The 20,685-nt window shown below is 45.6% G+C and overlaps 1 protein-coding gene across 3 annotated transcripts in view; it reads right to left on the bottom strand.

Moving 5' to 3' along the window:
- Nucleotides 1-20,685, bottom strand: part of POLE (DNA polymerase epsilon, catalytic subunit) — a 56,318-nt gene that overhangs the window by 20,981 nt on the left and 14,652 nt on the right. For all 3 annotated transcript variants that reach the window (XM_027956359.2, XM_042234450.1, XM_042234451.1), the window contains exons 17-32: nucleotides 17,699-17,827; nucleotides 17,521-17,623; nucleotides 17,289-17,435; nucleotides 16,783-16,928; nucleotides 14,758-14,906; nucleotides 13,565-13,657; nucleotides 13,164-13,308; nucleotides 9,811-9,968; nucleotides 9,266-9,461; nucleotides 8,420-8,634; nucleotides 7,116-7,218; nucleotides 6,594-6,674; nucleotides 6,375-6,497; nucleotides 895-1,107; nucleotides 416-625; nucleotides 33-176 (exon numbers count right to left, since the gene is read on the bottom strand). In XM_027956359.2, coding sequence (XP_027812160.2) covers nucleotides 33-176; nucleotides 416-625; nucleotides 895-1,107; nucleotides 6,375-6,497; nucleotides 6,594-6,674; nucleotides 7,116-7,218; nucleotides 8,420-8,634; nucleotides 9,266-9,461; nucleotides 9,811-9,968; nucleotides 13,164-13,308; nucleotides 13,565-13,657; nucleotides 14,758-14,906; nucleotides 16,783-16,928; nucleotides 17,289-17,435; nucleotides 17,521-17,623; nucleotides 17,699-17,827 — 2,355 coding nt within the window. The remainder of the gene's footprint in view (nucleotides 1-32; nucleotides 177-415; nucleotides 626-894; nucleotides 1,108-6,374; nucleotides 6,498-6,593; nucleotides 6,675-7,115; nucleotides 7,219-8,419; nucleotides 8,635-9,265; nucleotides 9,462-9,810; nucleotides 9,969-13,163; nucleotides 13,309-13,564; nucleotides 13,658-14,757; nucleotides 14,907-16,782; nucleotides 16,929-17,288; nucleotides 17,436-17,520; nucleotides 17,624-17,698; nucleotides 17,828-20,685) is intronic.

The raw sequence follows: 20,685 nt of genomic DNA, 5'->3' as shown, positions 1-20,685 counted from the left end.
CAGTGATCAGAAACAAGAGCTGCCCCCCGTACCTTCCGATAGGAAGGGCCCTCCTCTGCTTTGGCCACCCGCTGGTTCACGTAGAACACCCGGGGAATGTTCAGCTTGATGCAGTACAGGTCACTGCCGATGACAGCCCATACCCTGAACAAGCCAGCCTGGCTGGTCTCACTGATCTGAAAAGGAAACACAGATCGTATAGCACTCCATGTCTCACCCTGTCACAGAAAGCACTCAATACCTGTGCACAGGCCATCTCCCAGGCGGCCTCCAGAACCAGCTCCTTCACAGAGGCACACAGGTAAAGCCCCGTCCCTTCTGCCCCATTCCAGACCAGGTCCCCAGGATCGCGAGCTGGTCAAATACCCCATCCCATCAGCCATGCTCCTGCCCTCTCTCTGATCACTGTCTGCACCTGCACAATCTGCCATGGAAGGTCCAGAATGCTGCGAGCCGTTCTTCGAAAGAAGCCCCCCAGTCCTGTGGAGGGCCCCTCTCGGATGGCCCCAGGCCTTGGTGCACCCTCTGCCCCTTCCAGATGCCGCCTCTTCTTGTGAGCAAGGCGCTGTTGAGCCTGCAGCCTCCACTTCTTCTTGTGGAACTGGAGCCAGACCAGCCACTCTTCCTGGGACAAGTCAAGAGGAGGAGATGGCAAACAGAGCTGAGCACGCAGTAAAACAGAAACATTCTTCCACAGCAAATAAACCTTGGAGCTCCCAAGCTCTGGAAGATCTGGGCACATCCTACCAACTTCCTCAGGGGTCAAGCCCCATTTCTAGGCCCCCGCACTGCTCAGCAGACCCCAGAGGGAGATGGCTTGTCACAGGTCAGGCCTGACCAGCATCACTGCTCCCCTCTCCCACCAGCCACTCCAGGCTCCCTGAGAATTCTTGCCTGGGTGGTTCCGAGTGCCGGAGGCTGCCCCAAAACCTCCTGCCAGGGCATCATCAGCTCCAGGTCCTGCGACCCCTCTTGCCTCTCACAGTGGATACGCTTTCTCTTGGTAGCAATGGGCACTGCCGAGTGAAGTGGCTTCGTGAGGCCAAAGTCCTCCATGTCGGGGGAACCAAGGCTTTGGGTACCTTCTGAAGTTTGGGCCATGCCCACCTGCAAAGATCCAAAGGAGACTTAAAATAGCTCTCTCTCAATAAATCTCCCTTCTAGAAACCCACCAAAAGTGAACTCCTAAATAAGGTAAAATAGTTGAACACATTTACAGACTAACCTATTCTTTTAATAGTTAAAAAATCCATTTATTTGGCTATGCCAGGTCTTAGTTGCGGCATGTGGAATCTAATTTCCTGACCGGGGGTGGAATCTGGGCCCCCTGCATTGGGAGCACAGAGTCTTAGCCACTGGACCACCAGGGAAGTCTCAGACTAATCTATTTTTAAACTTTTAACAGTGAAAAGGTCAGAAAGAAAAGGTCACTTGGGTACCACCATTACAAAGTGAATGTTATATTTTTTTGTGTTTGCTCTAGAACCCTCTCCTTTTTATAAGAAATATTGTAAAACATAGGTAAAGGATCCCTCTTTCTCAAGCCCAGCCCCCAAGTGTCTATCACTCCCTGCACATTTTGTACTTTTACTCCGAATCTATAAACCCATAAACTGTTCCTTTAAGCTGCAGTTTTATATGAATAGAGGCACATGGTACACATACTGTGACTTCCTTTCTTTACTCAATGATACATTTTTGCGATTGATCCCTGTTGAGATACATGTGGACACTGTCCATTCATTCTAACTCTATTATGCATATAAACCAGCTGACCTATCTATAATATTCTAAAATGAAGAATGGTTCATTCCCACTCTTTCAGAACCAGAAACTGGGTTCAACAACCATCCTTTCACGTGCTGCCTGAAGACCTTGTGCTCACACTCCCACAAGAAACACAGACAAGATCCTATTTCCCCACGTGTTTATGCTCGATGTCACCACAATCATTTTTTTTGCTGTGATGTGGTATCTAAATATTTGATTTTGCATTTACCTAATCAAGAGTGGGGTTGACCCTGGGGTAGGTAGTTTTCGAAAATGACCCCAATGACCCCAACTCCAGTTGTTCATGCCCTGTATAACTCTCTCCTGAGTACAGGCTGGACCCAGTGACTGACCTGCCTCTAACGAAGAGATTACAACAAGTGACAGGATGTCATTTTGAGGCTAGATTATAAAATACAGTGACCTCTGCACTGCGGGCACCCTCTCTGGCTGACATCTAGGGCCTGCTCTGGAGTCAGCCGTCAGGCTGTGAGCTGTCCTGTGGAGAGGCCCATGGAGCTAGGAACGAGGATGGCTCAACCAGAGTGAGCTGGGGAGCACATCCCTCCTCACCTCCTGGGGAGGCCTTCACATGGGAGCACAGCCCTGGCTGACACCTGACTGCAGTCTGCGGGAGACCCTGGGCCAGGGGACCTGGATAAGCTGTGCCCAGATTCCAGATCCACAGGGCTCAAAATGTGCAAGATAATAATAAACCCATGATATTTAAGCTGCCAGGTTCTGGGATCACTTGCTACACAGTAAATAGAAAAATAACATACATGTTTATGGACCATTTCTAACTTTGTAATTTCAAATATCTTCTTTGAATTGTGACTTCGTTTTATGGTGACTTCTGTGCTAGAAAAAAGTTTTTTAATTACAAAAGTAACAAAAGAATAGTAATGAACACCCATGTTCTTATAACGCAAATTCAATAAATACCAACATTTTGCCTTTCTTGTTTCAGACTACAGAAAATTTACAGTTTAATTAATTGAATTTATTGGTCTTTCCTTTTGTGATGTGTGTTTTTTAGTTATGACTTAAGCTCTTTCCACCCCAGCATCATAAAGATAGCCTCCTGTGCTCTTTCCCCAAAGAGTTCTCTTTTTTCAACTTATATCTTTATTTGGAATTTGTTTTCATACTCAGTGTGGGATAGCTACTTTCTTCTTAAAATATGAAAAAAACACTTTGCCCAGCATCATTTATTGAATAAGCACTCTATTCTCCTTAATAGTGTATAACACTACCTCTGTGATAGACCAAGCTCCCAGGTGCATGGGGATCAGTTTCTACGGTCCCTATTATTAATTCCACTGTTACATGGTCTTGCCTTAATAACAGTGAGCTTTGTTACACACTAAGACAAACTTCCCCTTTTTAATCTTCAAAATTGTTTTCATTTTTCTTATCCTTGTTCTTCACATGAATTTTAGGATTGTCAAGTTCCATCAAAAAACTTTTTGCAGATATTTTAACTGAAATTACACTGAATTTTACAAATTATCTTGGGGCAAATCACCCCAAGGATTCTAATATTGAATCTTTTCATCCATGAACATGGTATATCTCCTTATTTGTTTAAGTGAATTTCTCTGCTCTTCAATAAAGTTGTATAATTTTTTTCCATAAAAGTTTTACACATATTTTGTTGCTATGATTTATTCCTTGGTATATTATTCACCATCATTATAAATAGTACCTTTCAAACAATACTTTCTAGGGAATTCTCTAGTGGTTCAGTGGTTAAAACTCTGTGCTTCCTTTGCAGAGGGCGCAGGTTCAATACCTGGTTGGGAAACAAAGATCCTACATGCCACATAGCCAAAATAAAATTAAAAAATTGATCAATTTTTAAAAATCCCCAATTGTCTCTAATATAAAAGAAAGCTATAGGTTTTTATATATGAGCTTTGTATCTAATGACCTTGTTGAAATGTCTTAGTTAAAATAATTAGGGGGTTCCTTACATTTTTTGTGTTAACAGTTATATTTACCTACAAATGATGTTTTTTATCTTTCCATCCTTAAAATTTAACTTCTTTTTCTTGTTTTGTGCCAGCCAGGACTTAAACAATTTTGAACAGAAGTGGTAGTAACAGGCATCCATTTCCTCTTCCTCACTTCAATGATTCTAATGTTGTGCCATTAATTATGATGTGTGCTACTGAGTTTCAACAGATGGACTTTATCAGAGAAATATATCTTTTTTTCTGATTTTGACTGTTCAGTTTTATCATGAGTAGACATTAGTTTATCAAATGTTCTTTCTTGACTTTATTGAAAATGACACCATAAGTCTTCTCTTCACGATGAATCACTTTTTCCTAAAATGAACTAAATTAGCAGGTTTCTGAAGTTAACACCTGCCATTCCTTGCATAAATCACACCTGGACACAATATTACTGTCTTTACACAGTGCAAAATTTAGTTTGTTACTATTTTTGTACCTAGAGTTCTATCTGCCAATGGCCTTCCTTTTCCTGGCTTGTTTGTTACCAGGGTAACAAAAGTTATAAAGATTACCAAATGAGCTATAGTGATAGTGATAGTGAAGTTGCTCAGTCGTGTCCGACTCTTTGTGATCCCATGGACAGTAGCCAACCAGGCTCCTCCATCCATGGGATTTTCCAGGCAAGAATACTGGAGTGGGTTGCCATTTCCTTCTCCACCAAATGAGCTAAGGACCCTCTTTTTTTAAATTCTCTGGAATCATTTGTTTAAGAAGTTTGGTAGGGGGCTTTCCTGGCGGCTCAGTGGTGAAGAATCTGCCTGTCAAAGCAGAGGACACAGGTTTGATCCCTGGTCTGGGAGGATCCCACATGCTGTGGAGCAGTTGGATTCCTGTATCACAACTAGTGGCACTCTAGGTCCCAGGAGCCCCAAATACTGAGCCCATGTACCTAGAGGCCATGCTCTGCAACTAGAGAAGCCACTGCAATAAGAAGCCTGCACACCACAATGAAGAGTAGCCCCCCGCCATTTGCCACAACTAGAGAAAGTCCACACATAGCGGTGAAGACCCAGCACTACCAAAAAATTTTTTTTTTTAAGTTTGATAAAATCCCTCTGAGAAACCATCTGGGCCCAGTATTTGTTTCTTTTTAATGCTTGAAGTTCTATTCAGTTTTTCTATTGTTTCTTAGGCTAATTTGAATAATTCTTTTAGGATACTGTCCATTCCATCTAAGTTTTCCAATTGTTTAGGAAAGATAATTCAGTCTTTATTTCTTTTAGACTTTATAATAGCTGCACTGATAATCTGTTTTCATTAACACAAAACCTGAAATATCTATCTTGACAAAGATTTATCTATTTCATAAGTCTTTTCAAAGATAAAGGTTTTGGCTTTATTGTTTCATTCACTGCTGCTCTTGCTTTTATAACTTCTTTCTACTTTCTTGGTTTCTACTGTTTCTGAAATTTTCAGTTGGGAGTTACTTAATTTTCTATTGGTTTTTCTTTTCTATATATTAAAATAGATTATGTGCTATTTATAGTCTTTAGTTGCAAACTACAAATTTTAACAGTATTTTCATTCAGTATTTCTAATTTCCATTGTGACTTCTTGATCCATGAGTTACTTATATTTCTTTACAGTTTCCAAACAACATGATCTGTATATATATAAATTATTTGGAATGTTACAATTTGCTTTGCAGCATTCAGTCTTATTTTAGGTGTTCTTAAAAAAGAATGTGTGTTCCTTAATTACTGAGTGCAAAGCTCTATTTGTCAACTCATTCTAACCTTACAAATTTTTACTAGTTTTTGGTCTGCTTGATATATCAATTGAGAGATGTGTTTAAATCCTAAACTGATTAGATGTCAATTTTTTTCTAAGAGTTATGTAAATTTTCACATTATTTAATTTGAAGTTAAGCTATTAGAATTACTAAATATTTCTAATGAAATTTGACTTTTAGTAGTATTTAATACCATCATTATCATTACTAATACTTTTTAAGTTAATTTTTTTGGGGGGTCTTGCATTAGTATAGCTACATCAGCTTTGCTTTGGTTAATATTTACTTGATATATGTTTTTGCATTCTTCTAATTTTTTTGAGCCCTTTTAGGTATAACTCATAAATAAGGTAGTTAGATTTTAAAATTCAATCTGAGGATCTGGTTTTCAGCAGGAGAGTTTGTATACTGCTCTGGTTTAAAGCTCAGTTTCCATTTTCAGCACCTGAGAATTTTCTTCTTGCTCTTCTGATTTTAGCTATGCTTTTCAGTACACTGGTCTTTAGTATTTTTTTGCATTTGTAACAGCTTTTTTTATAGTTTAGAAAACTGAAGTCTCAAGGTGCAGTGATGCATTCCAAGTTACTAATTATTTAGTACATCATATATTTAGATAGTTTTTCATCCTAAAGTGATGCATTACAAAGCTTCCTATCACAGAAGAACACAGAGAAGAACTAAAGGGTTAAGTATCAAGATATGTATTTTTAGAAAGAAAAAAACATTGCAGATGCTTGAATGGAAGCACCCAAAATGATGGGCAGCAGTATGGAGACTGGTGCCTGTGCGCCCACAGGACCCAGCCCAGCCCCGACTGCCACAGCCTGTCGTCCTGGGCCAGGCCCCATTACCTGTCTCCTGCCCTCAAGGACGAAGAGCTCACTGATCTTCTTCTGCTTGTAGACGTCATTCTTCTCTAGCAGTTTTTTGTGCAGCCAGTCAGGGTGTTTGACACGTGGTACTGGGTTCTTCACCTACATGAAGGCGATACTGATCACTTGTCTGACTCTGTTAGTTTAGTCAGGTCCAGGTTTCACACCGGGCTCCATTTCTGCTGGTCTCAGCCTCACCTGCTGCAGGGCCGCAGGGATCGTGATGATCTTCTGTATGGCACTCCCCAGCCGCTCGATGTAGTAGTCCCAATCCAGAATCTGAGCATGCAGGAAACCAGCAACGGGGTGCATGAGAAGAGCAGCAACACACCATGCCAAGCACTGTGCTGAATGAATGCTTCATGCATTCAATCCTCTCAGAAAGTCTATGCTGAAAGGCCCCATTTCACAGAGGAGGAAATGGAAGTGCAGAGTATAAATGATCCCCCAGGATCAGAGCAAGTAAAGGAGCCAGAGGCAGAACCCTGTGCCAGACCCCAAGCCTTAGCCCCTCACAGAGAGCAGTTAAAAAGGCCTCCGCAGCATCTAGCTTTTCCCGGTTTTCCCAAAGTGTAACTATTTCTTCATTCATTCCATAATAGAAGAGAGGAAATCAAGAGTGAAGTCCCCAGACAAAAACATGACCCGAGTCTGGGATTCTCTGCCTTATCTAGTTTTCCTCCTCAATTTCTAAGGGTAGGAAAAAAAATCAGCACTCACTGTCCGAATATCAAAGTCCTGAAGGGAAGAACTCTTTAGCCATTTCCGGAGAAAGTGCTTCCTCACTGTGGGCTCTGCCTGGAAAATGGCCAGTGGAATGGCCCTGGTAGAGAAGAGATAAAAAAACTCACAAATGTGAAAATCTCCTGCAGTTTACATGGAAATAAGTACTCATGACCTACTTTGTAACCTATGTTTTAAGTTCATATAGTTATTTTGTATAAACTATCTGTATCTGATGTTTATTATCATACTTAATAAATATTAATACTTCATATTAAAATGTCATGATTTCATGCACAACTCCTTACCATTGGCCATCTGGTGTATGTTTGACCACTGTTATCAGAGCTATTTACAGATGTCTTTACATAAATTATATATTCATGTACATGTATATAAATAAACACTAAAAATGTTATTCACTGGGTAAAACATAGACAGAGCCCACTGCTGGCCTGAAAATGAAACCAGTTTTCACATCACTAGCAAAGCAACATGGCAACTGTCACTACCCCTTTCTCTCACTGGAAGAAGTATTTGTTATTTTGAAATATCATGAAGAAACTTAGAAAGAACAGAAACCTGTGCACCCACCACCTAGTTCTATCAAACCGGCCATGCCATTTTCATGTCATGGATGAAAAATAAAGATGACGATGAAGTCCCCTGTGTAGCTCTGTCGACCCTCCTAATACAAAGTAAATACAGTGTTTATCTTGGTGCTTATCAATCCCCTACATACTTTTATAGTACTCCTATTGTACTTCCCCTGTGTGTAAACTTAAATAGACAGAAGTACACTCTGCCTTCATGCATCACCCTGCCTTTCTTGCTGTCAGTGTGGTAGCGGTAGCATGTAGCTGTGGTTCAATAATCCCAACTCGAGAAGTGCAGCATCAGTCTGCTTGTGTGTGAGTGACCTGGAGCTCTGCCCTAAACCTGAACTGGACTTTGTGTTATGCTCATTGTAGCAGACCCTCCAAGACATCCCCACTGCCCTATGCCTGACTGAGAGGGTACTCTCAGTCTGGCCACCCAAGAACCCAGATTCTCTGGCTCCAAGTGGACAAGCTCACTACATCCTCTCAGGATTCCCACCAGGGCCCCAGCAGCCTTCCCGGCATCTGCTCTGAAGGAAGTCCAAGGCCTGGTTCCTCCCTCTTCCAAGTCCTGACTATCCCTGCCCTGTTTAAGGAAGCTCATCTCTCTATGGAGGAACAGAGGCTCTACAGAAGATGCAGGTTTTCAGAGAGCAATCAAGACCCTTAAGGAATTCCTTCCTTGATGCTGGAAACCCTTACCTCTCTGTGACTGGAGACCCCTCAGGCTTCCGGGAGATGATGTAGCGGCAGCTCAGCCCAGCATCCTTCACCATCTGATCTCCCAGGAACTCAGCCAGGCGCTTGGCCGTGCTGATGGATGTCGACTTCTGCTCCCCATAATCTTCCAGCTTCCGAGACATGGAACGGTTCTCAGAGATCAGCTCGAACAGTTCAGAATCAGGCATGTTAGCTGCCTGGAGAGAGAGGCAACGAGCAAAAATATCATACAGAGGAAGGGAGCAGCAGCCTGAGCTCACCCAAGACTTTCTCCATGTGAAACTGCGTTCATCTAGCCTGATGAGCTGAAGGCAGTGGTGTAACAGGGCTGTCTCATACCACTGCACAGCAACACACCACACACAAAACCTTAACTTTTATTAAACTGTGCAGGAAAATATCAAGAAACATTTATTGAGCTTTCAGTACCAAGACTACAGAATAATAGGAAAGACAAAGAATTGATTTTTGTCCTAAAAGGAAGAAAAAGACAGGGAAAGGAGGAGCCAGGAGGGAGAAAAGAAGAGAGACATGGGCAGGTTGGACAGCAGATGGACCAATCGAGGAGCCAGCTGCTTTCTTCAACGATGAGGAGGAGCCCAAGGGGCCTGTCTGAGGTTGAACAGCTTACAACTGGCTCATTATCATGCTAATATTTGTTTCCTTCACAGAATTCTGTCACTGGACACAAAAGTTAAGGGGGATTCGGGGTAGCCCTGGCACTAAGGAAGTTATGGGATTTCATCAGAATTAGCCTTGAGTTCATCTGTCATCTTGCTTACCAGGACTCTGACTGCAGGACCCTCAGAGCCAGATAAGGAGCCTTACCTTGCTGTATAGTACGTCCAGCCAGTAATCAGCCACCTTGGCGACAGAGCCATACACTTCTTCTAGGGTGCTGCCCTTAAGAAAGGCCTCAAACACTGAGGACTGGAAGATTTTAATCAGCTGCAGCTCCCCGCGGCGTTTGACCTCAAAGCCCTTGAGCTCAGCCAGGGAACCATCCTCATTGAACACGGCATACCTAGAAACATAGGCAAAGAGAGCAGAGGAGAGAGCCTGGGATGCTAGCTGCTTCTCATCACCCCTCTGCCTTTTTCCTTCCCTTTCTCATCCTCCCTTCTAGCATCCATCAAGCAGCAAACATCTCTCTACCCTGATCTCCAAAAGGAAAATGACTTAGGGGCTGCAATCTGTAGAACCAGAATATAACAAGTGGAGAACAGAGTTTGTAGGTGTCAAGAAAAGCTTTCCAAATTGAATCAAAAAGGTCAAGAAACCAGAACCAAGGTCTGTTCCCATTGTGGGTCCTGATCCATTTACTAGAGGAGTTGTTAGACCTTTCCCAAGCATAAAGACTGTGGGATTCCTACCTCTTCTTCAGTTTCTTGCCTTCTTCCTTGGAGGCTGGAAGGATCATGGCAAGGTAGGGCCCATCAACCTCGAAAAAGATGCTGTTCTCTGAGCGAGTGACGTAAGTGAGTGAAGAAGGCTCAGCCAGCTCCTGGTATTGATCATTGGTGAAGCCTTCCTGCCAAGCAAGAGTGAAGAGGGGGTCGGCCTCACTCATCATCACCCAAACCTGGAGACGACCAGCTGCCCTCCAAAAGGTGGATGCATCAGCAAGCTGGGGCTCTTCCATACAATGGACACCACTTGGCAAGAGAAAGGGATCAAGTTCTGACATACGTCCAACGTGGATGAACCAAAGTGCTTCCTGCTTGGTCTACCAAGGTTACACAGCATGTTTCAATTCACAGGACATGCTGGAAAAGGCAAAACTATCACACAGAAGAACACACGGGGGAACCAGGGCTGGGCCTAACGAGAAGGGCCGACAACAAAGGGGCAGTGTCCAGGAGCCTTTGGGGTGGAGGCTGTTCTATGCTGCTCTGTGATGGTGGACACACGCCTCTATGTCTGGGTCAAAACCCACAGAAGTGCTCCTTGTAAAGCATGGATTTTGGATTTCCCTGGTGGTACAGTGGATAAGAATCTGCCTGTCAATGCAGAGACACAGGTTCAATCCCTGGTCTGGAAAGATTCCACATGCTGAGCGGCAACTGAGCCTGTGTGCCACAACTACTGAGCCCCCATGCTGCAGCTACTGAAGCCCACACACCCTAGAGCTCGTGCTCCACAAAAGAAGCCACTGCAATGGGAAGCCCATGCCCAGCAGCAAAGACCCAGAAGTAAATGAATGAATGAAAACAACAACAACAAAAGAGTGAAATCATACAGGAGGCAAACGAACCAACATTCAACTAGGATCTAGGGTGACCCCAAGAACACCTGCAGATTGGAACAAATGAACTCAACTGCACTAGCACTGCTTGACAGAACCCTGCCAGAGGGCTGGCTTAAGTAACTTTGGCAAATCTCACATGGTGTGGGTGGTCTAAGAGTAAAGACTGAACACTGTACTGCAGCTGGTGGGCTTACTGCTCACAGACACACAGCTCTGAACCTGCTTTACACAAATACTAGGGTTGAACAAATAAATACACAAATAAAATCAGAGATAGGACAAAGGAGTCACTAATAAGGAAAGGAGAACAGACTGGAGCCGGATATATCAATATGCTCATGTTATGTCTATTTAAACATGTATGCAGATAAACAGAGAAATAAATACAGACACACGTGTGGGATTATTACACACACACACAACTTCCTAGCCAATCTGCTGTGAGCAGCAGAGACACCCCATCTTGGTTTCTACCACGGCTTCCTAATAAAAGGAACCTGGCCTCCTTGGAGAAATGGGTGATTCCAAGGTGGGACAGGGGAAATACAAGATGAGGCTGGAGTGTCTTGCAGTCCCAGGAAGTAAAGCACTCCCCCAAAACCCAAATCCAAACCACATAACAGGGTGTGTCTCAAGGACACAGGGGGCTAACGTGAAGGAGCCCCTAGTGGCCAAAGTGGAATAAGCTGAGCAACAAAACACATCAGGATGGAACTGGGTTGTTACCCCACACAGCAAACACCCACACACCCACAATGACCTAACCAATGATTCAATAAAGTGATAAGTGAGGGACTAAGTAGGAGAAAGGGGCTTCCCAGAAGGTAAGAGGAATTGGTACAGGGGTAAAGAATCTGCCCACCTAGCAGGAGACTTGGGTTCAATCCCTGGGTCAGGAAGATCCCCTGGAGAAAGGAATGGCAACCCACTTCATTATTCTTATCTGGAGAATTCCATGGACAAAGGAGCCTGGAGGGCTACAGTAAGTACGTGGGGTCACAAAAGAGTTGGACAGGACTGAATGACTTCACAACAAAAGTAGGAGAGAAGTGTGACAACTCTTCCTTACAAAAGGTTCCAATTAATAATGTACAAAGAACGAGGGAAATACAGAGTTGCCTTGGGCAGACTGATTCCCACTGTGACAGGATACTGCCAGTGCTAAAATCAGAAGGCGAAGGTTCAGAGTGAAACAGCACATCTGCAGAGTCTCAGTGTAGAGGAGAGTATCTCCTCCATAAAGTGAAAGTGAAATCACGTGAAGTCACTCAGTCGTGTCCGACTCTTTGAGACCCCATGGACTGCAGCCTACTAGGCTCCTCCCTCCATGGGATTCTCCAGGCAAGCGTACTGGAGTGGGTTGCCACTTTCCTTCTCCAGGGGATCTTCCGACCCAGGGATTGAACCAGGGTCTCCCGCATCCCAGGCAGACGCTTTAACCTCTGAGCCATAGTTTTTACTAATTACTGGGATGGCTTTGCTGTGTGGCTGGGGTCTGCCACTCCTGGGAGTGTGGACTCATGGGCTAGTTCCTGTAACGTGATAGTTGGGAAGCGAGCAGGAGTGCTGATCCTGACTCAGTGCCCCGAAAGAATGCCAACATGGAGCACGTATCTCTGTTTTTTCCCCTCCAAAACACCCAAATAACCTCAATCTAGTAACGAAGAACAAGGGACAAATTCAAATGGAGAGTTAGTCCGCAAAGCAACTGGCCAGTATTCACCAAAGTGTCTGGGTCATAATAGACTGGAAAGACCAAGGGGGGCTGCCAGGCTGGAGGGGACTAAGGAGACAGGCTGGCCAAATGCAGGGCGTGGTCCTGGAAAAGCTGAGAAATACAAACAAAGCTGTAGTTGAGTTACAGTGTGGTGCTGGCATGACTTCTCAGTTCTGACAATTACACTGGGGTTTATAAAAGATAAACAGAAGCAGGCAGGACTTCCCCGGTGGTCTAGTGATTAGGAATCCGCCTTGCAATGCAGGGGACGTGGGTCAGATCCCTGGTTTGGAAAGAGCCCATGTGCCACAGAGTAGCTAAGCCCGTGTGCCACAAACTACTGAGGCTGCGAGCTCCAAAGCCCACACACCACCACAAAAGACCCCAGATGATGCAACGGAGATCCCATGTGCCACAACTAAGACCCATCACAGCCAAATAAAAAAATAAAGAGAAGCAGGCTAAAGGATATACAGGAATTCTTTTTCTATTTTTCCAGTTTTGCTGTAAGTCTAGTCATTATGCTAAATAGGAACAGAGACACAGGTAACTTTTGAACACAACATCTCTGGACAAGATGTTCAGGCTAGAGAAAGATAATCTGAAAGTCAGAGACATTCAGAAATGGGAGCACCCACTCAGAAAGGGGAGCGCCTCAGTGTAAGGTCCAATGCTTTCCCCTTTCCCACACTCCTATCAAGGGAGGTGGTGTCAAGAACCCCACCCCAGACAATAGGTCCTTGCTAGAGATGCAGGCTCACCTTGACCATGATGTTTAACATAGCCCCAGGGTAAGAGATGGTCACCTTGGGCTTTTTCACATTGGTGGTCTTGATGATAAAGTTTTCGGGGAAGCTGTTGGGCAGGACACACCATATACCATCTGTGTCCAGCTCTAAGGGCCTCCTACAGAGAAACAGAGAAATGAGACCACATGAATGATAGGCATGGATGTCTACAGAGCAAGAACCCTGTGTCAGTGCTTGACAGTGGACGAGGTTCCTCCTGGCTGGGAACCCACAAAACAAAACACCTTCCCATCTCCAGCATCGCCAGCTCTATCGTCACCAGCTTGTTCCTTCTCAGCCCCTGCATCCAGCCTCTTCACCTCAGGCCATGCCCCCTCAAGTCCCAGCAGCTGGTGACCAAGTGCAGCACTCACCCAATCTGCTCAATCAGCTCCCGCGCCTGGGTGATGATGTTGGCCCCTGTGAAGCAGACGATGCCAGCCATCTCCATGGAGTACCAGCGGGCCCTGGAGGGGATAGTCACAGCTGAGGGGTGGGAGGGGCACCCTCAAGAAGGATGTTAGAGGAGTTAGGGTTGGGAGGAGGGGACATCTGAAGCAGGGAAGAACTAGGGTAGGATTAAGCTCTGTGCTGAGGATACTCCTCTGTTCTTACTTCAAAGCAGTGCTCAGCTCAGGAAAGTTCTGAAAGGATGCAGCATGTGCCGTGGCAACAGCTCACGACCTCAGCTCAGCAGGGCTCTCCAGGGCAGTGGCCGAGAGAGCCCCCTCGAGTTCCCTCCCACTCTCCCAGGCACCACCTCATGCCTTCCTTGTTCTCCCACACCCCACACTCATCCTCTGACTTCTCAGGCAAAACACCAGCCCACCTGGCTCCGCACTCAAATCAGGTCTCACAGGTGTGAAGTGACCTGAGGCCAGGCCCTCCTGCCTCAGGGAACTCTGCTCAGGTGCTAGCCCTGCTCTCAGCCCCTCCCTCTCTGCCATTAAAAGGCAACAACAAACAAACAAAGCCACTTTCCCTCAAACCAATCTGCCCCACCACTACCTCGCTCCTCCAAGGCCACCCATGTTGACCCTCCTGGGTTCCACTCACAACAGCTAGGCCTCACCTTCAATGACCTGCTCTGCCGAGGCCCCACCCACCTAGCTGCTGGCTCACTGGACACACTCAGGCCCCACCTTGCCTCATCTTCCTTTGGCACCCTACCCTGGGAACACACTCCATGTTGGCTTTAGGATGCCCCCATTCCTGGCTTTCTTGACTTCTCAGAAGACCTTGGAGTAGGAAGTGGCAACCCACTCCAATATTCTTGCCAGGATAATTCCGTGGACAGAGGAGTCTGGTGGGCTACAGTCCATGGAGTCACAAGAGTTGGACGTGACTGAGCACGCAGGCACTAGTCGTACGCCAGAGACTACCCTCCGCTCTGCAGCCCGGGATGCTCAGAGGCACGTGTCCAGGAGTGCTAACGCCCCAGATGCCCAGAACCCTGAGTCAGTGTGACCTCACCCCCCACCCAACCCGCCCTCTCCTGCACTCCTTGAACGAGGCCCTGACTCCCCCCTCTCGCTCGTGCCCACAGGCCCCACAGGCAAGGGCCTACCCCTTGCGCATAACGTAGCCATAGAAGGAGTTGAGGATGCACTTGTGCGCCAGCTGTAGGGAGTCGTACAGGACCTCCATGTTCCTGCAGCGCTTCACCTCCGCCGCGTCCCCCACCTCCACGGCTGCGGAGAGCTTCTTTTTCCACACCTGCAACCCGCACAAAGACTGATCACCTCCTAGACTCTTCCACCTCACATTCTGTACCTGGGCCCAAGTTTTTGATATTTTGAAAATTTCAAATCTATAGAAAACTTCAAAAAAAGAAAAGGTACAACAAAGACCATATACCAGAGGGGTCACTGTTGATATTTTGCATTTTTCCTTTATTCCATTCTAGAGAAAATCTCTATTGGCACAACCAAAGGCAAGTTGAAATTATCATGACCTGACCCCCCTAAATACTTCAGCAAAAAATTTCCAGGAACAAGGACATTCTATATAACCTCAACACTATCACTACACCTGAGAAATTTAACATCAATATATCAGCTTGTCCCCCATAGTGTCTGCATGCTTAGTTCTCACCTACCTTGAAAACACTTTCAATCTAGAACTGCCCCATGTAAGACAGATATCCTGAAAGGACTTATGAACACAAAGAAACATATCAATATTAATTTTTATTACTTGTGAAACTAAGGACTAGGAGAAAATACTTTGTGATAGCAACAACCCACTTTGACACCTTAGACTTAGGGCAATTTCAAGCCCACAGAACAGAATCCAGAACCTGGCAGCTAACTGGAGAAGCAGATGAAATCTACATCTCAAGACCAGTGACAGAGGCAGGGGCTTCACTCCACCAAAGAGGCCCAGAGGCTCCCAATCCAAGTTCTGTTACTTAATTTACTCTTATTAATGCATTCAATGGGCTGAGTTATAGGGTTTCTTGAACAGAACTCAGAAACCACTGACAGGCTGAAAGCAAAGTGCACATTCTTAGAGGCAACATCTGAGAGTAACAATTTACTCCTTCAGTTCAGTTCAGTTGCTCAGTCATGTCCGACTCTTTGCGACCCCATGAATTGCAGCATGCTAGGCCTCCCTGTCCATCGCCAACTCCTGGATACTTATGGACCAACAACTGTTTATCAGATACTATACCAACCGCTGGAAGATGGACACAGCTGTGCTAACAAGGGCTGTGTGCTATTGTAAATGGTTACGAAGGAAATGTTCTTGTCACTGTGGTGGTGGTTACATAGGTGTATCCATTTGTCAAACTCTATAGAACTGCCCACCTGAAAGGGTCAGATGTACCCCACATCAATTTTACCTCAATACAGCAGACATGGTCACCACCAGGGAGGGTGAGAGACAGGGATGTGACCCAGGGGTATCTGAACTCACTTCCTGCCTGAGTGGCATCTCTTTCTGTTTGCTAGGCTAGCTGCTGTCACAGTGGCCAAACACTGGACATTCTCTTTCATCTCAGAACGTTCCACCATTACTTCCCCACCTGATGTCTTTTCAGTACCTAGAAAAAGGTCTGGCACAGAACAGGTGCTCAACCAACGTGCTCAGTGATACAAAATTTGTATCACACTGGAAGACATCAGATTGTTACTGCTGAGGGGAGTGGTGAAGGGGCATGAAGGACCTCAGTAATACCCAGTGCCAGTCGGGGCTGGGATGACGGGGGGAGGCGCAACATGGTGACACCCATCTCTCACATCCACACAAGCTGCACCTCCTGGGATGCTGAGCTTCTAAGAGGCCAACGGACAGCTCAGCTCCCCAGCATGCTGTGAGGCTTGTGTTTGACAGATTAGCTCCTTCTGCTTCACCATGACAAAGTAGTTTACTGACCCCTGCTCTAAATAATTATTTTAAAAGCAATCATTCAGAATAGCTTCAAGGCCCCAGGCCCTTACTTCTTCAAAGTTAAAAACAACTGCATGTTTATTGTCTGAGTGCATGCATTGGACTCAGAGAGAGGGAATAACACACCGAGACAGCGCTGAGCAAGGATTTTCACCTCAGAAACTAGATCCTGCTCCAACCTCATGAAGGTCAGGCTCACCTTGTGGAGACCTTTGAACTCATAGCGCCTGTCCCGAAAAGCGCGTACAGTGTCCACATAGAAGGAGTTCTCCCGCTGGCAGATGGTGGTGAGACGCTCCTCCACCTTGGTCATGTGGATTTTCTTGTACGCCTTCCGGCAGTAATCTGAAGCACAATTGAGAATGGCGGGCACGTGAGACTCCACACAGGGGACAGGCCTCCTGGACACAGCCAAAGAAAGCTAGGCAATGGATGCCAACAAACATGGGTTTTTTGGTTAACTCAAAGGAGCAGAAAACTCAGAAAGACAAGCTCCTAATGAATCACATCAAAGGGCAGCCCTGTATGAACAGACCAAATACACAAAGACTATAGGAGGAAGGGTTTAGGAGCTAGAAACTTGCACAAGGATAAATGGCAACAGGAAGCCTATAGGACAAACTAATTCACAGTGGCCTCATCTACTTCAACAACTGGCTCGACTGACCTCAAGGTGCGATACACCAACAGGGCCCAACTGCTCACCTGCCAGCCTCCGCTTCTCATATTTAGCCTGCTCCTCACGGGACAGCTCGTGAAAGGCCCGGGCTGGGCCCTCGGGGGTCAAGGGAGGGAACTTCTCTGACTCCAGTTGGTGCTGGATCCGATGATACTCACTGCGACTGGCTGGCACTAGAAGGAGTGATGGGAAGAGAGGATGTGACAGAGACGCGCCCACCCGCTTCCTGCTGAGCAGCCCCCCAGGGCCAACACTCACTGAACTCTCCCCTCCACTGCCAGGCCATCTTCCTCTGGCAGTTCGCTCCAGGCTTGTTGAAGTCACAGGCTGCGCAGGTGGCCTCGTCCACCATGGCAGAGGGCTGTGAGGGGACAGGAAGAGAGCAATTAGGATTTAGGCAGAAAGAGCTTGATTCTGATATGAGAATGTGTCTCACCTGCAGGCGGTTTGTCAAGATGATGTTGGGGTACATGGCCCCCACGTCCAGGTGGTAGATGAGGGGACACTCAATTCGGTTAGGAACATCTTTCAGGGAGGTGAGCTTGGTCTTAATCTGATCACACACCTACAGAGAAAGTGGAAAGAAGTGAACGCTGGTGACCAAGATGGAAACTGGAGATTGTACAGAGTAACAGAGAAAACACCATGGGTCCCAAATGGACGACAGACAACAGGCACCAACACACCAGACCCTGGAGGTACAGGACAGAGCACCACAGCACAGGAAGCAGCAGTCTCCGCCCCCAGAGAACTCTGGGGTTGGGAGAGAAATGTGTAATATGCGGCCTCATATGGCACAGCCCGTCTGCTAGTGAGTAGGGAGACCCGCTGGATTACCAACAGCCACACTTCCTGGGGGCCCCGAGTACCCCCACAGTGCAGGCAAGTGACACACCATCAATGTCCCTGCAATTCCTCATCTGACAGATGAGAAGTTTCAAGTTAGTATGGACCCTCTGAGACCAAACACCATGCTCTCAACTGTGATACTAGATGGTTTCCAGCATTACTTTATAAACCAATGAATCAGATTCTGTTTCCAGCCAAGGCTCTTAGCTTAAAAACCCTCTTGACACCAAACACATGGAAATCCTAAATGAAATATGAAAACTATCCCTGTGAATGCAGATGTTTAAGCTTCTAAGTTATTCCCAGAGAACAAATGTGATGAGGGGACTCAATATCAGAGCAGTGAGTTGACTCAATGGTGTCTGGCAGAGGCTGGGCCCTGTGTTGGGATCCCCAAGACCACCCCTAGGTTTGGTGACTCATAGGGAAAAGACACAGAGCTCAATGAGCAAAGAGCAAAGCGCTTGGGGGAAAGTCAGGAGGAGCCCAGACTCAAGCTGAGATGAGCTTCATTCTTCCAGCAACAAACTGTGATAACACATGAGAAGTGCTGTGAAAAGTACTGTCCCCCAGGGAAGCTCATGGAGACCCAGTGCCCAGAGTTCTTACAGGGGGCTGATCACGTAGGCAACTCTGCCTGCCTGGACCAAAGCCCAGACTCCAGAAAGGAAAGAAGGCACTTAGCACAAACCACACTGTTTGCACAAACAACCTGAGCACGAGTGAGTGAGCCATTCTTACTAGAGGAAGGTGAGAAACCTCTTGAAGCCCGAGTTCCCGCACCCTGGCTGCGAGCAGGCAGGCAGCAGGCCTCTCTGAGGTTCTCGGCCTCAGGTCTGTGCCATGAGCTCTGACCTCACATTTCTCATGCTGCCTCAAGGAGGGACAGGCTACACACAACAAAAGGGAGACAAAATGCAGAGCCCCAAATAAAGGCAGGACTCTCAAAGGCCGCCTCCATAAAAGAATAAACTACAGCAAGTTTGCTCACCATGTCTATTTTGGACTCTGGGCAAAGAAAGCATTTTCCCTGAGCATTTATCATAACAGGCACTAACAGGTCTCTACTGGCTCTGGGGCTCTTCAGCCAAGGAACCAGGTAAGAAGGGGCATCGGGCCCATGTTACTTTTGGGGAACCAGGAAGAAACTGTCAAACTTCCAACGGCCCTCCCGCTGAAGAGGAGTTCAGATTCCAAAACTGCAGAGCGACAGGACTTCCCTAGATGTCCAGTGGTTAAGACCCTGTGCTTCCAATGCAGGGGGTGGTGTGTGTTTGATCCCTGATTAGGGAACTAAGCTTCCACAGGCCATGTGGCACATCCAGAAAGGAAAAAAAAGTCTCAAAATTGTAAAGCATGGGGGAAAAAAACCATACCATGACTGAGAGCAGACACAGTGGGAGGAGAACCCTAAGAACATAAGAGAATAAACCTCCCAGAGTAAACATGGTAAAATCAGGCCAATTAGAGATAAGTGAACAGTCCTTGTAATAACCTATAATGTGAAAGAATCTGAAAAAGAATATATGTGTACACACACACACGCAGGCTTCCCTGGTGGTTCTTGAATTCACCTGCCAATTTAGGAGACACAAGAAATACTTCCTGATCCCTGGGTCAGGAAGATTCCCTGGAGAAGGAAATGAGAACCCAACTCCAATATTCTTGCCTGGGAAATCTCATGGACAGAGGACCCAGGCAGGCTACAAGTCCATGGGGTGTGAAGAGTCGGACATGACTTAGTGATTAAACAACAGGAACAAGAATATATATACATGGAATTCCCTGGTGGCCTAGTGGTTAGGACTCTGTGCTTCACTGTAGGGGGAACGCATTTGATCCCCGGTTAGGGAACTAAGATCCTGCAAGCTACGTGGCACAGCCAAAAAAAGGGGGAAAAAAAAAGAATATACGTGTGTGTATTTTAAAAACCTGAATCACTTTGCTGTATACCTGAAACATTATAAATCAGTATACTTCAATAAAAAGTTTTTAAAAATAAAACACAGGAAGAGAAAGCCCACTATAAAGAAATAAATAAAGCATATTTGAAAAAGAACCAATAGAGAGCTTCTAGAAATAAAAATATTGTCCTAAAACACAAAAAGTCACTGAAACTAAAAAAGGCTAAACAGGCTTCTGATAGTCATACACTTTTATTTTCTCTCCCAAATGTAACACTTATAAATGAGAACATTGGATATGTACTTATTTGATAAGTTCATTTTGTCCAAAACTTATGCAACAACAAGAAATACAACATTAAAACTTGACAATTACTGTACTTAGGAGTTATTCTGAGAAAAGTTGGCTTAAAAACAAACAAACAAACACCTTTAGATCTGGGGTCAGCAAACCTCTGTGAAGGACCAGATAATAAATATTTCAGATTTGGGGGCTACAGTCTACTTTGTCTTTTAAAATATTTTAAAAATATGAAAACCATTCTTAGCTTGCTGACTGTACAAAAACAGCCCTTCTATACTATAGCTTGCCAACCTCTAGACATTCAAAGTATAAACTGGAAAACATCTAAATTACACAAAAATCAACCAGAAGGAAAAAAGGAGTATC

The sequence above is a fragment of the Ovis aries genome, chromosome 17 (genome assembly GCF_016772045.2).
Source record: "Ovis aries strain OAR_USU_Benz2616 breed Rambouillet chromosome 17, ARS-UI_Ramb_v3.0, whole genome shotgun sequence".
NCBI lineage: Eukaryota > Metazoa > Chordata > Mammalia > Artiodactyla > Bovidae > Ovis > Ovis aries.
This window is presented reverse-complemented; position numbering and strand designations above follow the sequence as displayed.